Raw genomic sequence first — 20,544 nt, forward strand, 5'->3', positions numbered from 1 at the left:
AAGAGAGTTAAAAGAAATGCACCTACAGCAATAATACATTTACACTGAGGAGCTGGACATTATTAGGACCTCACCAATAAGAGACCACAGCCACCTACTACTGTAGGACTGAATAAAGAAATTTCAATCAGTAGATTGCACTCTCAGGAAGGTGATCAAGATGCTGTATGCCTGTCCTCTCATAAAAAAATTGGTTATCACAGTGTAGAGGAAAAAGCAGTATGGACTGAACCAAAATTTGAGGTAAATGTGAACCATATCTAACACCTTTTCACTGTGTTTCACCGAAACATCTTTTTCTACTTTTCCAGTAGATAACTGGATAAACTAGTAGATAACAAAAAGTTAAATGGATTAGCTGTCAGTTGAGATCCAAGTCAGATCAGAACCCAAATAAGTTATACTCTTGAGCTGAACCATGTCAAGACATTAATAAAACTTCAAAGAATGAGCTGTAAGTAATACGATCAATCTGAAGCACAAAGTCAAACTACTAACCATTTGTATGTAATGGTCAGAGGAATGAGATAAGCAACTACTAACCATTTGTATGGGAAATTTATAATGTTAATTCCTTGACCTCTTTAAAGCTAATTCAAATTGCTATTAACTCTATTCTCCACCTCAATACGGCTGAAACCAGAGCTTTTTCTAAAGCCTCTCATTTTTACAATTTCCCTTACCTTTGCGACACCAGCCCAGTTACCAGCTTCGGCATATACCATACACAACAAGGTGTAGTTTGCCACATTCTCAGGTTCCAATTTGAGTAGCCTGTATGCCAGCTCCTCTGCCACCTCTAGCCTACCGTGAGCCTTACATGCTGATGACAAACAACTGAATATGGTTGCATTTGGCTCCATAGGCATATGGCTGATGATCTCACAGGCATCTTCAAGCTTCCCCGACCGACCAAGAAGATCAATGTAGCATGCATAATGTTCCAATGTTAAGGAAATTTTGTTATCTCGTATTGCATCATTGTAGAGATACTGTCCCTCAGCAATCAGGCCACTATGTTTGCACGCAGACAAAACAGCAAGAAATGTGATATTGTCAGGCTCGAATTTCTTCTGTTGCATCTTATGAAAGAGCTCCAAAGCTTTTGTACCATAGCCATGAAGACCATAACCATGGATTAGAGCACTCCAGGAGATGGAATCTTTTGTGGGCATCTCTTTGAAAATTTGGTGTGAAGCATTGAGGCATCCACATTTTGCATACATATCAACCAGGGAGTTGCCAATGAAAACGTCCAATTCCAAGCCAGATTTTACGATGTAGCCATGTACTCCAAGGCCATTATCTATAGAGAATAGGGAAGTACTAGCAGATACAATTGCAAGCAGGGTTACTGAGTTTGGTTTGATACCCTCCATCTGCATTTGATAGAAAAGCTCCATTGCCCTGTTGCCATCCCCAATCTGATAGCAGCTTCTAATCATAGAACTCCACATGACAACATCTCTTGTTCCTAATCTATCAAAAATGAGCATGGCAAGACCCAATGCATTTTCACATTTGCTATACATGTGTATTAGAGCTGCTGCAAAGTGAGATTCAGACTCAAATCTCTGATGAAATGCATATGCATGAATCTCCTTCCCCTGTTTCAGAGCTCCCAATGCAGCACAAGCTGGTAAAACCACAATTAATGACACTCGGTTTGGTTTAATACCTTCAAGCTGCATTTCTCTAAAGGCTTGGAATGACAAGTCATAGCTCTTATTTTCAGTGCAGCCTTTGATCATGGCTGTCCAAGAAACCTCATTCCTTTCCTTCATCTGGTTAAATACATGAAAAGCTGCTTCCAAGTTGAAACACCTCGAATACATGTCTACAAGAGCTGTGGATAGGAAAATAGATGATGCCATACACCCATTAAGGATAAGACGAGCATGTATTTCTTTCCCTGATCTGAAATCTCCGGTCTGGCCACATACGGACAGAATGTTAGCTACCAGTTCAGGTTTAGGTTCAAAACCTGACGAATACATTTCCTTCAACATCTTTATCGAGTCTGCATAATATCCATTCCTGACGTAGCAAGTGATCATGGAATTCAAAGTGATGGTATCTCTAAGGGGCATTGTTTCAAACATGAGACGTGCATATTCGATATGGGAACACTTCCCATACATTGAGAGGAGAGAATTTGCTGTAATTAATTCTCTATCAAAACCAATTTTGAGGACAAAGGAATGGATTTGGAGGCCAAAGAGTAGTGATTGAGAAGAAGAGCATGCTTTTATAACTGTAAGAAGGATGGAGCCATTTCTATTGAATCCGTAGAGATGGAGCTGTTTGTAAAATTCAAGGGCCTGGTCGAATGATCCTTCAAGTACCAAATCTTTGATTGTTTTTTCAGTTGGGAAGAATGATTCAGTAGGGATGGGGCCTGCATTTGAAATTGCAGTGAACCTTCTTATGCTTATTTTTCCGGTCTGGGTAGTTAGGATACACCGTTTGATGGGTTGTGCATACATGTATCTCAATCATAGGTGACGAAGACGTTAAGATTTAAAACCCTTGAATAGAAATATGGAAGCAAAATAAAAGAGAGTGATCTGTGCTATATGTCATGTTTCCTGTTGTCCATCAATCATTGGATTCTTTAAATAGATCTTTCTTTTGGTCCAGGAGAAATCATTGATCCCACTGTTGGCTAGAAACCGATATCCCAATCGAAGAGATTTCAGGGTTTAAATTTGAAGCTTTCTTGCCAAAAGAATTTGGCGTTGGCCAAAAAACCCAAGCATGGCAGTCTTGACAGTTTTTATCTCCTCACTCTCTATTCCATGCAGGGATGTAAATGGATAATTGAAAATCTGAATTTGATTTGCATCCAAATTTATTTAGGATTATTCACATCTGTTTATGGGTAATCAGACATTTTTTTTTTGTTTATGAAGAAATGTAAACTGTTGCTGATCAAACATAATATTTACAAGGGAAAATATCACGTACCTCCCCTGAGGTATGACTTATGTACACTTTCACCCAGGAGGTTTGGGAAATTCCACGTACCTCCCCTTCTTTCCAAACTAAGTAACAAAAACATCCACTCTGTTAATTGTAGAAGTTAAACATTAGAATTTTTATTTAAGTGACCAAATTGCCCTCATCTTCTTTCCCAAATCATTTAGGGTTTCAAACCCTTCAATCCTAAATGTGGAGCTGATTCCGGCAATTAAGGAATCTAGCGAAGGATCCGACTGAGGAAGAGAACCATGACAGTGGTTCCAACCTCTGTGTCGCGACCCTCCTTTCACTGCTTTAAAAAAAAAAAAAAAAAAACTGCAACTTGCTACCCATTTTGTGGCGGTAGCCAAAATAGGAATCGTGAAAAACCCTACCGCAGGTCTCCAGCCACCATTAATTTGGTAACGTGTACAGTTACCGGCATCTCAGGCCAAGGAGAGTGAGGCTTCTTCATCAAATAGTTGCAGCAACGAAAATGACGACGAACCCAAATGGGCAGAAACGGTTCAAGATGAAATTCAATCAGGACCAGAAGGAGACGATGTTTGCTTTCTGGGAGAGGTTGGATTGGAAGATGCAGAAGAAGGATAAAGAATTGGTGGAGGAGTTCTGTAATGAGGTTAATGAAAATCAAATAAAAACCGAATGGATTTTGGTTTTCAGCTTGGCTGGTTTGAAAAAGAGGCTTGTATTTGATTTTGGCTTTGTACATCTTGAACAGAACTCGAAGATCCTGATTCGAATGATTCTCAATTCCGCCGATTCTGCTCCATACCTACTGAAACCATGCTCCCACAATCCCCCTCATCACTCTTTACCCTTGTCGGATCTTAAGACGCCACTGTAGAAGAGAGAAAGATTTCTTTTCTTTTCTCTTCTCGGCTTATTTGTATACTTTGTATCCATTAATCTATTCTTGACTCTTGTCTGTTCTGTTTTCTATGATTGACTAATTTATCGACAAGCAAGCTTTGAATTAGAACGAATTAGGGTTTCTATGAACCCTGATTGGCGTTCTTTTTTCATATCAAGTCCATTATGCGATATTTCCAGAGCAGTGATTGAGTCCTCTCGTTGCAGGAGTCTATCTCTCTCGCATCGTATCTGCAGCGTCCGACGATCCAACCCCATCTTTTGTAGGCTTCGAAGCTGTTCTCTTAGTGCTCTACGCCCACTTTCACGGGGATCTGATGTTGGCATCGCAGTCGCCGAAACACGGCAATCCTTCGCCAATAACATTTAGGCCATCGGTCCTCTGGTTTGGCCGCCGCTAAAGGCGGCATTGGGGTTTTGAAACCCTTAAATGGGTTTAAAGTTTTATGTTTTAGAGAAACGATTTGGGGAAGAAGATGAGGGTAATTTGGTCATTTACATCAAAAATCTAACCTTTAACGTCTACAATTAACGAGGTGGGTGTTTTTGTTACTTAGTTTGAAAAGCAAAGGGAGGTACGTGGAATTTCCCAAACCTCACGGGTGAAAGTGTACATAAGTCATACCTCAGGGGAGGTACGTGATATTTTCCCTATTTACAACAGTATCCATAAAGTCTGAGGAGAAATTGTTGAGTCTAGCATATCTAGCTATCCTATCAACTGGATCAATATAATATCTGGGTTGTTTTAAGATTATTACAGACCGAAGGGATGCAATAAGGTGGGAGATATCAAATAACCAAGTAAAGAGCTGGCATGGCCAAGGATAGTCGGTTGGGCATGTGATCCAGTTCCTGATCTCTTCTGAATCAGTCCAAACAATTACTTGTCTACATTCCAGTGAAAATGACTTTTGGAGTCCTGCTTGGAGTCCTCGCAGCTCCGCTTCCTGTGTTGACCCTACAAATCCACAATTCATAGAGGAAGCATACAATTTTGGGTTATGAATAATCAAAAAACCCCCAACCACCATGGGAGGTCGTGCTACAATAACTGTCGTCTGAGATAATGACACAAGTGTCATCTGTTCCCAAATTCCGGTAAAAGATTGGGGAAGCTTAGGGGGTGTGGAATTGGTAGAGGTTGGATGTGGTGAGACTTGAGGTGCTGATGGGTCTTGATCAGAGGATGGAATGAGTTTCAAGTCCTATACCCATCTATTGATATTTTGCATTATATTGTGGGGATTGATCTGATGATTGTCAAAAACAACCTGGTTCCGATGAATCCAGAGGAAATATAATGTTATGCTGATAATGCTAAGAATTCGATTTCCATCAGATCTGGAAGTACTGTCACCTGGCAATAAATTGGACAATGCTTCCAAGGTCGAGTTTCCTGATAGATTTTCAGTACGGATCCCCAAAGGGCCTGCAGCCCAAATTCTTTTTGTGAACCCACAGGAGAGGAACAGATGCCAAGGGGATTCAGGTCCTTCCTTACAAAATGGGCACCAGATGCGGCTTTGGTCTTGCCAAAAAAGTTTAGATTTAGTGGGGACACCATCGTGAAGGATTCTCTATAAGAAGAGAATAAATTTTGGGGGGGATTTTTAGCCTTCAAATTTGGCTCCACAAAGCTGGGGAGGGGGATGGTTGAAGTTGGTATGCTATTATTGATGCAATCCTCTTGGTTGTGAGGTTACCAGTTTTGGACAGGGGGAGAAAAGGTGATCATTGAAAGGGTAAACTGAAATAGGTATTGAGAGAATACCTTTACAAATGGGTTGTGGAAAAAGTGAGGAGATCAACGGTATATTCCAGGATCTATTGGTAATAAGCTCACTTACAGATCGAAAAAGTGGGTTCCCCTAGGCAACCTGATTCAGGAAAATAAAGGAGGTAGAAGGAATCCACGGGTCATCCCAAATATGTATATTTGATCCATCACCAATCTGCCAGCGAATCATTTTCCTAAAGGTAGGAAGTACATTTCGAATGCTATTCCAGGTCCATGATCCGGGACCCAATGTAGCCTTAGGATTGAGGAGGGAGATGTTGGGGAAGTATTTACCCTTGAGTAATTTAGCCCAAAGGGTATTTGGTTCGGTGACCAACCACCAAGTTAACTTGAGAATGAGGGCTCGGTTATGATCCCAATGTGAACGTATGCCTAGACCTCCCTACCTTTTGTGTCGGTAGATGGAACTCCAAGAGATGAGGGAAGGACCCTTACCATACAAGGACCTACCGTTCCAGAATGTGGAGCTAATTGAGTCAAGTTCAGACAAAAAATTTATCTAATCCAAAACAATTAATAATAAAAAGGAAGAAAATGTGGAGGAGTGTACCATCCATGCCTAGACACGGAGGAGGGTGAAATGACTGCACCACCCCCATGATGCCATTGTGAGTGTTCTCATTGGCCCATGTGCATGCGTAAGGTTCGTTTTTGTAAGTTTTTGAAATGGATCGGATGATATAATAGATTCTGGCAGGATTTTGAGAAACACCAAAATCACGTTTCTCACTTTTCATAATTGGTTCTACAAAACCATAGTGAAACAAGGTCGAACTTAAGTAACACAGGGGTATTGATGGAATTTACCATCAAAACATAACTTTGCAAATTCGACCGACCTCTGGAACTCTCAAGTTCTCTTGCAAGGACTCCCGACCATTGTTGTCGTTAGTCTCTCCGGTTTTTTTCATTATGTTGATAGAATGGTTGTAGTTTGATAGTCAAACATTAGCTTTGTTCATGGTGAAAAAAGCCTCATCATTTCTCTTTCTTTTTATTATGTCTATGGTTTTTTTGGTTATGCTGACAGAATGGTTCTGGTTTAATAGTCAGTTACTAGAGTTTTCTGGAGTTTATCATATTGTCAAGTCACATGCTTATGAGTTGAACACCATTCACTTGAGGCATTTGTATATGAATTTGCAACTTTGGGGTGTTCTAGCTGCATTCATCTCTAAGTCACTATATTCATAAGCCAACCAAACTCCAGCCCCATAACTTATTTACTGCTTTTAAAGATTTTGTTTTGAGAGTTATTAACATTATAGGATTAGGTTGTTTAAGGTAATACGTAATTGAGGTTTGAATCCAATTAAGCTATTTATTCTTGAGTTCTATAATCTCTCAATCCACAGAAGCATTTAGGATCCATGGCCCATCATACAATACTGACCCTCTATGAGGACAATTTCTTAGACTGGAGCGGACTAAGACATTCAAAATTTTTTGTTCTCTCTATTTCTTAAATCCCAATAATTGGAATGGTACTTTAAGAGGGAGCTTTCCTTAGTCCAAAGGAGAGATAAACATGTTTAGTTGTCCTGAGAAAATACCCACCATTTGAAACAGAATTAGCTAGAAGGAACCCTCAAACACCCCATTGTAGTTTCTCTATTTTAGATGCATAGTTCATGCTTGTTTGTTTCATCCTTAGTTGTGAATTTAGTTTAATGTGTTTTCTTCCTGATACACCACGTTTTATCTATCCAATCCATGCTTGACACGAGGACCAACTTGGATTGCAAGTAACCGGCCTACGGCCAGAAAAATGGAGACCACAAACGAAACGGTTATACCAGCCTAGACACGTCAGCAAGATCAGTTAAGAACATCCAAGTGGGTGAAGGCTGATAACCGTAATTCATGTGCAAGAAGATCGAGGATCCCGAGATTTGAGGAAAGAATTCCCTTTTGTGGAAGGCTTTCCTAATCCGAGCATAGGGGGACCACTTAACCAGAAAGGAAAGCCCTCTAGCGGATCCAAGGAGGATCAGAGGGAAGGGATTGGGAAGAAACCTGTATAAATAAGGGTCCTTGCACCCATGTAAATTCATTCTTGGATCAATAGAGAAATCAAGAAACACAAAAGATTAGTCTTCATTCTCCATAATCTTTTCTAGTCCAGGCTAGCTTAAAAGTTGCAGTGTTTGAGGATCTATCCTCGAACAACATTCTTTGTGCAACATTCTTTGGCGCCGTCTGTGGGAATGAAGAACAGAAACCTGTGAGGATTCCACCATGACAAACACCCAGAATCAATCAAAGATTTCTAGGGCCGCTGCCGCCGCTGCTCCTACCGTCGGTCAGGGAAGAGCTTTGGGCGGACCTACAGGCTCTCACCATGAAGCAGATGATCCAATCCTTGAGGCGAATGAATCACAGCAAGAGGAGTCTTAGCCGAGACTCCCCAGAGACCCACCGTGGTACGTAGCAATAGAACAATTCGATGCGCTACAGGCTCGATGGCAGGACAAGATGGATCAAATGGTAGAGCTGCAACGCGATTTCTTGCAAGGGATCCAGATACCACCACGCCCACTGCAGGCCAGGGAAAGAACCCCTTCCCTTGAGCACAGCGAGAACCACAGTAACGCGAATAATGCTCGACAGAAGGATAAAGAAATCCAAGGGAACAACAAGCGGCAAGGTTCCCAGATGACCAAAGTCGAACAAGCTTTAAACGATAAAGTATTAGAGTTGCAAGATCAAGTTTAGGAGGTCATGAGAGGAAAGAACCTAGCCCCAAATCACGACTTCCACTTCACTACAGATCTGGCCTTTACTGAAGAGATCCGTGCAGAACCTCTGCCAAAAGGATTCAAGATGCCGGCCATTGAACAGTATGCAGGCACGGCAGATCCAGAAGATCACCTGGAAACTTTTAAGTCGTTGATGTTCTTTCAAGGCGCCTCAGACATAATAATGTGTAGAGCGTTCCCCTCTACCTTGAAAGGGGCGGCGAGAAATGGTTCTCACGCCTCCGGCCATGCTCCCTGACCAACTTCGTGGAGCTTGGACTGGCTTTTCTGGCCCACTTCATGAGTAGCAGGGTCCATAAGAAGACAGCCGCAAATCTCTTGGCTATAAAGCAACGCCCCGATGAGTCTATCAGGGACTTTCTCACGAGATTCAACAAGGACGCACTGGAGGTGTGAAACTTAGACCAGATCGTGAAGTTCCAGGCTCTGCACAACAGCATCAGGGATGTCGAGTTAAAGGGCTCCTTGGTCATGGACGAACCGGCGAACATGTATAAACTTTTTTCACGCTACGAAAAGCACATCAACCTGGCCAAAGTTCTTGCAGCCGAGCAAGAAAAAGAAGGCAAACCCGAGAAGAAAAGCCAAGAAAAGAAAGATGCACAAGTTGGGGAGAATGGCTCAAAGCACGACAGAGAACAAAAGGACGGGGAAGAGAAAGAGAGACAACAAGGCCTAGGTTACAAAGAACGATGTAGGACCAGAGCCTGTTTACACGACCCTCACACACAACCGGGCATATATCCTGAATGAGATTAAAGACCAAGTGACCTTGCTTTGGCCCACTAAGATGGTCAAACCCGTGCACGAGCATAATAAGAGAAAATACTACAGATTTCATCAAGACCATGGTCACGATACCGAGGCCTGTAGGCAATTGAAGGACAAGATTGAAGCCCTCATCCAGAGGGGCCGTTTAAGCCGATTTGTTAAGAAAGATGGTAATGAAGGAGGCAGGAGTACCGTCCCTAGGAGTCTGAGGAGAAGGTCAAATCACCTGCTCGGTTGGATAGGGAAGGCTGGGCAAGGGGAAACGACATACCGAGAACGCATCGTTGAGAGAAATTGCAACAATATACGGAGGCTAGAGGCTGGAAGGTGAGTCCTCTAATTCTAGAAAGAACCATGCTCAGAGCGTCTTCCAAATAGATATGCCAGACAAGAGAAGAAGGACCAAGAATCAGATCATGTTCGTGGATGAAGATTTATCCGACATACAATCTCCCCACGATGATGCCTTGGTAATCAAAATGACTATTGCCAACTGTATTGTGGCCAGGATCCTTGTAGATAATGGAAGCTCGGTTGACATCTTGTACTATGACGCATTTGAGAAAATGAACCTGAAAACCCGAGATGTTGAAAAGGGTTGAATCTCCTCTATATGGATTCAATAGAGCCTCGGTGCACGTAGAAGGGTCAATTGAATTGTTGGTAACAGTAGGGACGGAACCCAAGCTCTCTACAATGATGATGAACTTTTTGGTGGTGAAGGTGAACTCCACCCACAACAGGATACTGGGATGACCAGGGCTCAATGCTCTCCAGGCCGTGGTCTCCACCCCCCACCTGGTGATGAAGTTCCCTACTGATCAGGGAATTGGGGAATGCCGGGGAACCCAGATAACCTCCCAAAAATGCTATGAGGTTTACTTAAGGGCCAAGGGCAAGGAACCTTAGAGGCTCTTAATTAACTTGGAAGATGATCGTGACAATCCCGTGCTTAAAAGAACAGAACCAGCGGAGGATTTAGTGCCCATAGAAATCATTAAAGGGGATGGGAGTCGTACCTTGCAGATCGGAGCAGGCCTGGGCGACAAGCAGAGGAATAGTCTCGTGTATTTCTTGAGGACCAACGCTAATATATTCGCATGGTCGGCATCAGACATGCCTGAAGTAGATCAGAAGTTGGCCGAACACAAGCTTAGCATGTATCCTACCTCCAAGCCAGTTTTTCAGAAGAAGAGGACCTTTGCCCCAGAGCGATAAGAGAAAGTGATTGAAGAGGTAATCAAGCTGCTAGAAGCAGGGTTCATAGAAGAGGCCATCTACCCAGAGTGTCTTTCCAATGTTGTAATGATACCCAAGCCTAACGGCAAATGGCGGATGTGTATTGATTTCATTGATTTGAATAAAGCATGCCCTAAAGACTATTACCCTTTGCCTCATATTGATTTACTAATAGATGCGACTGCCGGCCATGAAATGTTAAGTTTCATGGATGCCTATTCCGAATATAATCAGATTAGAATGTATGAACCGGATATCTTGAAGACTTCCTCCATCACCGAAAGGGATACATACTGTTATACCCGTAGGCCCTTTGGGTCAAAAAATGTAGGAGCTACCTATCAACGATGGGTAAATCACATCTTTAAAGGCCAAATAGGGCGCAATATGGAAGTCTATATGGATGATATGCTGGTAAAAAGCTTGAAGGCAACAAATCATGTCGCCGACTTGGGAGAGGCATTCCAAATTTTGAGGGAAAGCAAAATGAAGTTGAACCCGACCAAGTGTGCCTTTGGGGTAACCTCAGGGAAGTTCCTCAGTTTTATGGTCTCGAGAAGGGGAATAGAGGCTAATCCGGCTAAAATCAAGGCTATAGTAGAAATGCACCCACCCAGTAGAGTCAAGGACCTACAAGAACTGACAGGGAGAGTGGCGGCACTAGGAAGGTTTGTCTCGGCTTCTGGGGACCGTTGCCTCCCTTTCTTTAAGGCATTAAAAAATTGATCCCGAGAGAGACAGGCAAAAGGAACTAGGCTAAATTTCGAATGGACGGAAGAATGTCAGACATCGTTCGTGGATTTGAAAAAGTATTTGACCAATCCACCACTCTTGACCAAGCCGGAGCCAGGGGACACTCTTCAGCTCTATCTAGCCATAACCGCGGTAGCAGTAAGCGTGGTACTAATCCGAGGAGATGGTTGGGTGCAGAGACCAATCTACTATGTCAGTAAGGTGCTCCTAGATGCCGAAACTAGATATAGCAATGTCGAGAAGTATGCTTATGCTCTGGTAATGGCCGCATGGAAGCTAAGACCATACTTTCAAGCCTATACCATAGAGGTAATAATAAACCAGCCTTTGAAGAAAATTCTAGCCAAATACGACCATTTTGGACGATTGGTAGCATGGTCGATAGAACTTGGAGAATTTAACATCCAGTACAAACCCGCACCACCATCAAGGCTCATGCTCTCGCAGACTTCGTTGTCAAATGCACTTTTTTAGACGATGAGGTAACGCTAGAAAATGATGGTAGGAGTTAGCAGAATCCTGGACTCTATATGTGGATGGTTCGTCCAGCAACAACGGATGTGGCGCAGGCCTAATATTGACAAGTCCAGGGGGATTCTTGGTGCAGTACACGCTAAGATTTGAGTTCCAGACCATGAATAACGGAGCAGAGTATGAGGCCCTAATTATCGATTTGAATCTGGCAAGAGTCTGATGGTAAAGAACATCACCGTCCACAGCGATTCTCAGTTAGTGGTTAATCAGGTGAATGGAGAATATGAAGCGAAGGAACCGCGCATGGCATAGTATCTGGGAAAGGTACACGACCTAATAGATGGGTTTACTCGCTTTCAAATATTACAGGTGCCTCGAGTATAGAATGCCTCTGCAGATGCACTCTCTAGGCTAGCCACCTCGGAGTTTCAAGACCTAGGCCGAACGGTGTACATAGACGTTCTCGGCGCACTGAGCATAGAAGAAACTGAGGACATACTGCCCCATTGAAGTTGAGCCCTGCTGGATGGACCCCCTCATCGCCTATCTCTAAGGGGGCACACTCCCAACAAATAAAGAAGAAGCTAAAAAGACAAGAATGAGAGCAGCGCGGTACACAATGATCAAAGGAGTACTATATAAGAAGGCCCACGCCATGCCCTACTTGAAATGTCTCAGGCCATCCGAAGTAGAATACGTTCTTAGGGAAATCCATACAGGCATTTGCGGACAACACTTGGGGGCATAGCATTGGCTCACAAGGTCATCAGACAAGGGTACTTTTGGCCATATCTACGAAAGGAAGTAATGAGTTTTGTATGCAAATGCATCAAATGCCAAACCTTCACACCAATTACGCGTCAATCGGTAGAGCTCACTTCCATCTCTAGTCCATTACCTTCTGTACAGTGGGGAATGGACATTCTAGGTCCATTCCCAAAGGCGTCGGGAGGTAGAGAATTTATGGTAGTGGTAGTTGATTACTTCACCAAATGGGTGGAGGCAGAGGGAGGCCTTGGCACTAATCTCAGCTGCGAAGGTATGGAGGTTCTTCCTCCATTCCATCATATATAGATATGACATTCCGAGAACACTTATCACGGATAATGGAAAACAATTTTAGCAAAAGTTTAAGGAATTCAGTGATCAGTATGAAATTCAGCTACATAAGACCTCGATGGCACATCCCCAATCTAATGGCCTAGTAGAAGCCATGAACAAAATCCTATTGGATGGGATCAAAAAGAAGTTGGAAACAACCAAAGGGTTATTGGCCGAGGAGCTGCCGAGCATTCTATGGGCATACCGAACAACCACAAGAGTTGCAACAGGCGAAACACCATTTATGTTGACATATGAAACCGAGGTAGTGATCCCTATGGAAATAGGAGAAACTTCACTGAGGGTACAACTCTATGATCAAGAAGCTAATGCGGAAGAACTAAGAGCAAATTTGGACCTGTTAGAGGAAATCCGAGAAATAGCACTTGTAAGGAATGTCGCGCACCAACAACGGACAACACATCATTATAATGCAAAGGTAAAACCAAGAATGTTTCACCAAGGAGACCTTGTACTTCGTAAAGTAGAAGCCTCTGATCTGAGAGCCATGGGAAAGTTAGCACCCAATTGGGAAGGACCATACAGAATCTCCAAACAAGTGGCGCTAGGAGCTTACCATTTGGAGACTTTGGAGGGGATACCCATACCACGATCTTGGAATTCAAAAAATTTGAGAAAATTCTATCAATAAAGGTCAGTCCTCGTTTGTTGTAAATCAACTTGGGCTCGTATTACCACATGCTCATATTACTACGATCAATAAAGGCATCAATAGTTATTTGTCATTTTTGGGGAGCAATGATTCTTTTTCATAAGTAAATCTTATATGTTATTATCGATGATGTAGAAAAATAATCCATGGTCATCCGACCATAATGGTGAGTTGCACCATAGTAGCATTCCACAAAAAATCCATGGTCATCTAACCATAATGGTGAGTTGCACCATAGTGGCATTCCACAAAAAATCCATGGTCATTTGACCATAATGGTGAGTTGCACCATAGTGGCGCCCATAAAAAATCCATGGTCATTCGACCATAATAGTGAGTTGCACCATAGTGGCGTTCCACAAAAAAGATCCATGGTCACTCGACCATAATGGTGAGTTGCACTATAGTGGCATTCCACAAAAAAGGTTCATGGTCACCCGACTATAATGGTGAGTTGCACCATAGTGGCATTCCACAAAAAATCCATAGTCATCCGACTATAATGGTGAGTTGCACTATATTGGCATTCCACAAAAAATCTATGGTCATCCAACCACAATGGTGAGTTGCACCATAGTGGCGTTCCACAAAAAAGATCCATGGTCATTTGACCATAATGGTGAGTTGCACCATAGTGGCGTCCATAAAAAATCCATGGTCATTCCACCATAATAGAGAGTTGCACCATAGTGGCGTTCCACAAAAAAGATCCATGGTCACTCAACCATAATGGTGAGTTGCACTATAGTGGCATTCCACAAAAAAGGTTCATGGTCACCCGACTATAATGGTGAGTTGCACCATAGTGGCATTCCACAAAAAATCCATAGTCATCCGACTATAATGGTGAGTTGCACTATATTGGCATTCCACAAAAAATCTATGGTCATCCGACCATAATGGTGAGTTGCACCATAGTGGCGTCCACAAAAAAGATTCATGGTCACTCGACCATAATGGTGAGTTGCACTATAGTGGCATTCCACAAAAAAGGTTCATGGTCACCCGACTATAATGGTGAGTTGCACCATAGTGGCATTCCACAAAAAATCCATAGTCATCCGACTATAATGGTGAGTTGCACTATATTGGCATTCCATAAAAAATCTATGATCATCCGACCATAATGATGAGTTGCACCATAGTGGCGCTCCACAAAAAAGATCCATGGTCACCCAACCATAATGGTGAGTTGCACCATAGTGGCGTTGCACAAAAAATCCATGGTCATCCGACCATAATGGTGAGTTGCACCATAGTGGTGTTTCACAAAAATAATCCATGGTCACCCGACCATAATAGTGAGTTGCACCATAGTGGCGTTCCACAAAAATAATCCCATGGTCATCTGACCATAATGGTGAGTTGCACCATAGTGGCGGTCAACAAAAACAATCAGCGACCTTCCGACCATAATTGTAAGTTGCACCATGGTGGCGCTTCAAAGTTAACAGGTGTGCCGACCATAAGTTGGAGAGTATCACTAGTATGGATGACATGATCGGCCGACCTCGACGAGAAGTTTTGACAAGAAGAATAAAAGTAAAAGAAAAATAGAAACGACAAGTCAAGTAGCAGAAAGTTCTTTATTGACAAATACCGAGGTATACAACAAATACATGATTATTTTTACAAATAAGATGTACAAGATATAGAACGTGCTCGACTGCAGGTGAACGCCTCTCTTGTGCAATGAAAATGAAACAAGAACGAGATGCGCCTAAACCACAAGCACGTAGAATGTCAACTTGACTCGCTAGAGATGAGATCTTGGGGATAAGGGGTGCAGGGGCCAAGATGCATGAGATAGGTGTAGCTATAACAAGAATGCCATGTCGATTATGATCAACCCCGACATTCATGATGCAATACACCATGGCCCAAAGCGACCCCGAGAAGCCTTAGGGGACTGCTTAGCCAAATGAGAATCACCATACCAGCATCTTTGAGCTCCTATAAAGATAAAATGAATCCCATGCACGGCCTCCTAACCCTGCCAAAGACAAGGAGGTTGAAGATGATAAGGAAGACGCCGGTTTAGGTCCTCCAGCGCACTGCTTGTGCCAAATCTCTCATCCTCAAACTCTGAGGAGGTTAGGGAAGGCAGGAAACAACTCCCTCAAAACTCCCATCCTCTCTGTGATAGCATGACCGTACCAAGCATTGGCAAGGGCACACCATTCAGAGAGGTAGCCCACCAGCTTGGAACACCAAAAGACATTGTGTGTCGATTGAAGGTCGAAGCTGTAAGGGCAAATGTCGATTGAAGATCGAAGCAGAAAGCAACTTCACAAAGTAGAAAGTCAACATCCAAAAATAGGCATCCGTTGTAGTCACAAAGGCAACGACACTCGAGACACCAAAGTAAGAGTGCTTCAAGAGAAGTGCAGAGAAGAAACCCGCAGACAAAGTCCATAGCTTCGCTCCAAAAGAAAGAAGCAGAGAAGGGTAAGGGAGAAAGATGAAAAACTACTATTTAAAGAGGAACTGACGGCCCAGATGAAAAGGGAATCCCAAAAGGCAATACTCGGATTTAAGAGGAATAACTTCCAACGGCCACGCGGCAGGTCCCCATTGCACCTACACTTTTCAAAAACTGCAAAAGGGTTCAAGAAGGGAGATGATAGTTCAGCTTCTACTTAAGTCCCATTAATGGTGTAGTAAATGAAGCGTCAAGAGGGGTACAGGCAATAAATGTTTTGCATTGGAAATTACAAACAGGATCATCTAAAAAAGCTCTCAACCATAAAGGTAACTTTCGTCAAAAAAGAAGGATGAGCACCGCAAGAAGAAATGATTTCCACCTAACTAAGATGAAGAATTGAGCATTATGAGCCAGATAAGTACCGAGCATCAAAGGGATAAAAATTCCATAAATAAAATATGTCAGTTATCACTATCTGGTTAGATACAATGAATCAGTTACCAGTATAGGCACTTGGGATGCTGAGGATTGGGGGGCAGTGGTCCTGGAACATTCTTAGGAGGAGGAAAGAAAGGCACCGAGATAGAAGATGGGTCCAACCTCACCTCCTGCACGAGAATTCTAGGGTCAAACCCCATATATTAGGAAACCTGGGTCCCACATATGAAGCCCAAAAGAATCTCTATTTTCAATCATGGATGGAGGTGGGGATTTTTCCCATAATAGGAATGTCGCGCTGATGAAAGTAATACCACCCGGGGTGACCATTGTTCGAGTTCAATAGGAAACACCTAATGAACAAAGTAGGAGAGGGACGTCTACCTAACCGAGTACATCTAACTATGAAGGCTCCGATATATCTCCAATAGTTTAGGACCAATTGGCTGGGGGCAACTCCATAATGTTTAAGGAGACAAGAAACGAATACCGGAAGAGGATATCGGAGCCCGGCCTCAAAAGCATCCAGGATGAGGCCAACCTCAATAGGATGCTTAGTATTCAACCTGTCCTCGGGAGAGGCAACCCTAAGGTCAACAGACTCCGGGATCGAATAAACTTCTCGGATCTCCACAAGGTTAGACATCGAGAATGCTGAGGGAATCTCATCCACCCTTTTCCCTATGGTAGGATCAAGTTGGGATTGGCGGATATGATAAGCCTTTTTCCCACGGGAAGCCAAGGATTTCTTGGGGGAAGCACGACTGGAAGTACCGGCAGAAGCACCAGATGTACTCCGCTAACTAAAATAGAAGCCCTAGGAACTGCGACACCCTCCACAGATAACCTAGGAGGAACCCTCTGGTTCTCCTAACACCTTCCCCATGGTATAACTCCTCAGCTTCTTTAAACAGGGAATCTACCTCCCGGTTGGGCTTAGGATCCAGGGTTTTCTTAGACTTCGTCATCTCTCAAAATAAAAAGAAAAGAGAGAAAGGAGAAAGAAATCAACTAAAGAAATAAAGGAAAAGGAACTTACTTGAGCAAAAGAGCTGCAGTTGGAGAAAGAAGAGACACAGAGCAGGGTAGCTTCAGAGATGGGGTGAATTTAGAAAGTTGAGAGATTTTCAAGAAAGGAAACTTGAAGACGATGAAGAAGAAAAGCCACGGGAAGTTAGAACACTTTATACCCTTGGGGGTAAAGAACCAAGGCTCCTGATCCAACCAACAATTTTGTTTGAACGGCCAAGATACAAGGAAAAGACGAAAAAAAAGAGCGTGTTTCAAGAATGAGGTAAGCTACCTCGACAAGGAAAACACCGGGAAAGCAAGAAATTTAAATTCAAACTTTATGACATCCCCTCAACTTCCCTCAAAAGATGTGAAATCAAGAAGATATTTCAGACCCACATGCAAACAACGACGAATAGTGGCACGATTATAAAGCACTCTCAGGGGTAAAGTCGTCCAAATAAGAAATGTAATTCAAAAGGAAAATGGATCATGATCGGTACCCGGCTTCGCCAAGCATTAAAACCGGTCACCATCGAGACATAATAAATAGGCAAAGATTGCAGATAACCGAGCATACAAGCTAAGATGTCTCTGCACGTGATGATTGGATAATTCTCCCCATACCTCACTCCAGGTAAAGGGAGTAGGGAGCCAAATGATACCCCATGTTTTATCTATTCAATCCCTACTTGACACGAGGACCAATTTGGATTGCAAGTAACCGGCCCACGACCAAAAAAATGGAGACCAAAAATGAAACGGTTATACCAACCTAGACACGTCAGCAAGGTCAGTTAAGAACTTCCAAGTGGATGAAGGCTGATAACCGTAATTCACGTGCAAGAAGATCAAGGATCCTGAGATTTGAGGAAAGAATTCCCCTTTGTGGAAGGGTTTCCTAATCTGAGCATAGGGGGACCACTTAACTAGAAAGGAAAGCCTTCTGGCGGATCCAAGGAGGATCAAAGGGAAGGGATTGGGAATAAACCTGTATAAATAAGGGTCCTTGCTCCCAGGTAAACTCATTCTTGGATCAATAGAGAAATCAAGAAACACAAAAGATTAGTCTTTGTTCTCCATAATCTTTTCTAGTCCAGGCTAGCTTGAAAGTTCCAGTGTTTGAGGATCTGTCCTCGAACAACATTCTTTGTGCAACACTTCCTTTTCCACTTCTTTAGAAAATTTATGAGAAGTGTTGTGTATTTTCTTCCTACATGCTGATTTTTTTCTTTAGGGAAAATTACACTGGCACCCCCTGAGGTTTGTACTAAATACAGAACGACCTCCTGTGTTTTTAAATTATGCAGCTGCACCCCCTGAATTCTCACTCCGTTAGTTAGGTGTTACAATGTTTGTTAAGTTTACCTTCAAATGACTAATATACCCCTTCAAGGTGAACTTACCATTTTGCCCATAGGGCATCATCCCTAACTTCACAACCCCCTCTTCCCCTGTTACTTGAATCAGGGTGGTTTCATCCTCTTCAGCGTCGCTTCTGTACCTTTCTTGTTTGTCCTAGTTTACGTTTCCAGCAACTTCAGTTCTGGGTGGGCCGTAGGTTTGAAGTAGAAGAAGAAAAAAGGGAGAGAGAGAGAGAACTTGCATTCATGATGATGGTGTTCGTTTGTCAGATTCTCATATAAACCTTCCTTGTTTATCAAGTTCTGTTCTTCTTTTGTTCTCCTCTGCTGTCATTGAATGGTTTTTTTTTATGGGTTTTTTCCATTCTCTCTTGATTCTTCTTCTTTAACCCATCAGAGTTTCGCTTCTTGTTTGTAATACCCATTTATAATATACCTTTTTAAAGTCTCAAACCCTAAGAAACCAGAGTGCCAAAGTAACCAGAATCCCAGATTTTAATTTGGCCTGAAAATCGATCTTTTTTTAGTGTAGTTTTGTGTTTATAAGAGAAAAGGATGTTCTTTGGATTGTGTGCCAATTTGTTGAATTTGGTCTCTTCTGGGGAAGATTTGCCCCATATCGGTCGAACGATGAATCGACTTCCAAGGGTCATGACTGTTCCTGGGATAATCTCTGATTTTGATGACGATTATGACGACGAGGGTCGGAGTGATTCCGGTGGTTCTGATCTTGTATCCTCTGTTTTTCAAGAAAGAAGGATTATCGTGAAAATTAGCTCCCTTTAAAAACTCAACGTGATGCAGAGACTAATAACTGGTCTTTTGAATGGGATAAAGACGTGTTTGTGTTGCAGCTCAAAGATGGGTTCCCTACTGATGTCGAAGTTGTTTATGTTGGTTGCTTGAAGGCTGAGATCGATGTTTCAGAGCAAGAGGAGGTAGCTCAATTGCTTCTCGACAAGTTTCGGTGCGTTCCTACTTTTTTGCCTCCCGATAATCAGAATAAGTTCTATCATGGTTTTTGTAAGCAGCATCTATGACCTCTGTTCCATTACATGTTACCCATATCTCCTAACCATGGAGCACGTTTCGATCAGGCTCTGTGGCAAGCCTATGTTTCCGCCAACAAGATTTTTGCAGATAAAGTTATAGAGGTGATAAACCCAGATGAGGTGTTTGTGTGGGTTCATGATTATCGTCTCATGGTACTTCCCACCTTCTTGAGGAAACGCTACCACCGAGTGAAGCTTGGGTCTTTTCTACCCAGCCCTTTTTTCTCTTTAGAAATATATAGAACACTGCCTGTGAGGGATGAGATCCTTCGTGCTTCACCGAATCCAACATCGTTTTCTTGGTTACCTTATCGTATGCAGCCTGATGAGCGTCGACTAACCGCGAGCTTGAAGGGGTATATTAGTCATTTGAAGGTAAACTTAACGAACATTGTAACACCTAACTAACGGAGTGGGAATTCAGGGGGTGCAGCTGTATAATTTAGAAATAGAGGGGGTCGCTCTATATTTAGTATAAACCTCAGGGGGTGGCAGTGTAATTTTCCCTTTTCTTTATCATTTTAAAGGTGTGCCCTTCCTACATGCTGATTGTTGAATGCCTCTTTCATAAAATATGCTGATTTTTTTTCTTATGTGTTTAGATTTGAAAGCAATAAAAAAAATATCTAGTTCACAAGGTGTCACTGAGAATGATAGGTGGACCCAAGAAAATGTCAACATTTTTGTCGAGTTAACGGTACGAGAGGGTAGAAAGGGGAATAGGACTACTTAGACCTTTAACAAAGCAGGTTGGAGAAACATTTCGAATAAATACAAAGCAAAAACTGGTATATCTTATAGTATGCTCCAGTTGAGGAATAAAATGAC

The 20,544-nt window shown here is 42.6% G+C and overlaps 1 protein-coding gene across 1 annotated transcript; it reads right to left on the minus strand.

Annotated features, from left to right (window-relative positions):
* Positions 1-590: 590 nt before the first annotated feature.
* Positions 591-2,486, minus strand: LOC122662919 (pentatricopeptide repeat-containing protein At4g31070, mitochondrial). The gene has a single exon (XM_043858620.1). It carries the CDS (start codon positions 2,484-2,486, stop codon positions 591-593), a length of 1,896 nt encoding a protein of 631 aa, XP_043714555.1.
* Between the last annotated feature and the right edge of the window lie 18,058 nt (positions 2,487-20,544).

Source organism: Telopea speciosissima, chromosome 5 (assembly GCF_018873765.1).
Source record: "Telopea speciosissima isolate NSW1024214 ecotype Mountain lineage chromosome 5, Tspe_v1, whole genome shotgun sequence".
Taxonomy (NCBI): Eukaryota; Viridiplantae; Streptophyta; class Magnoliopsida; order Proteales; family Proteaceae; genus Telopea; species Telopea speciosissima.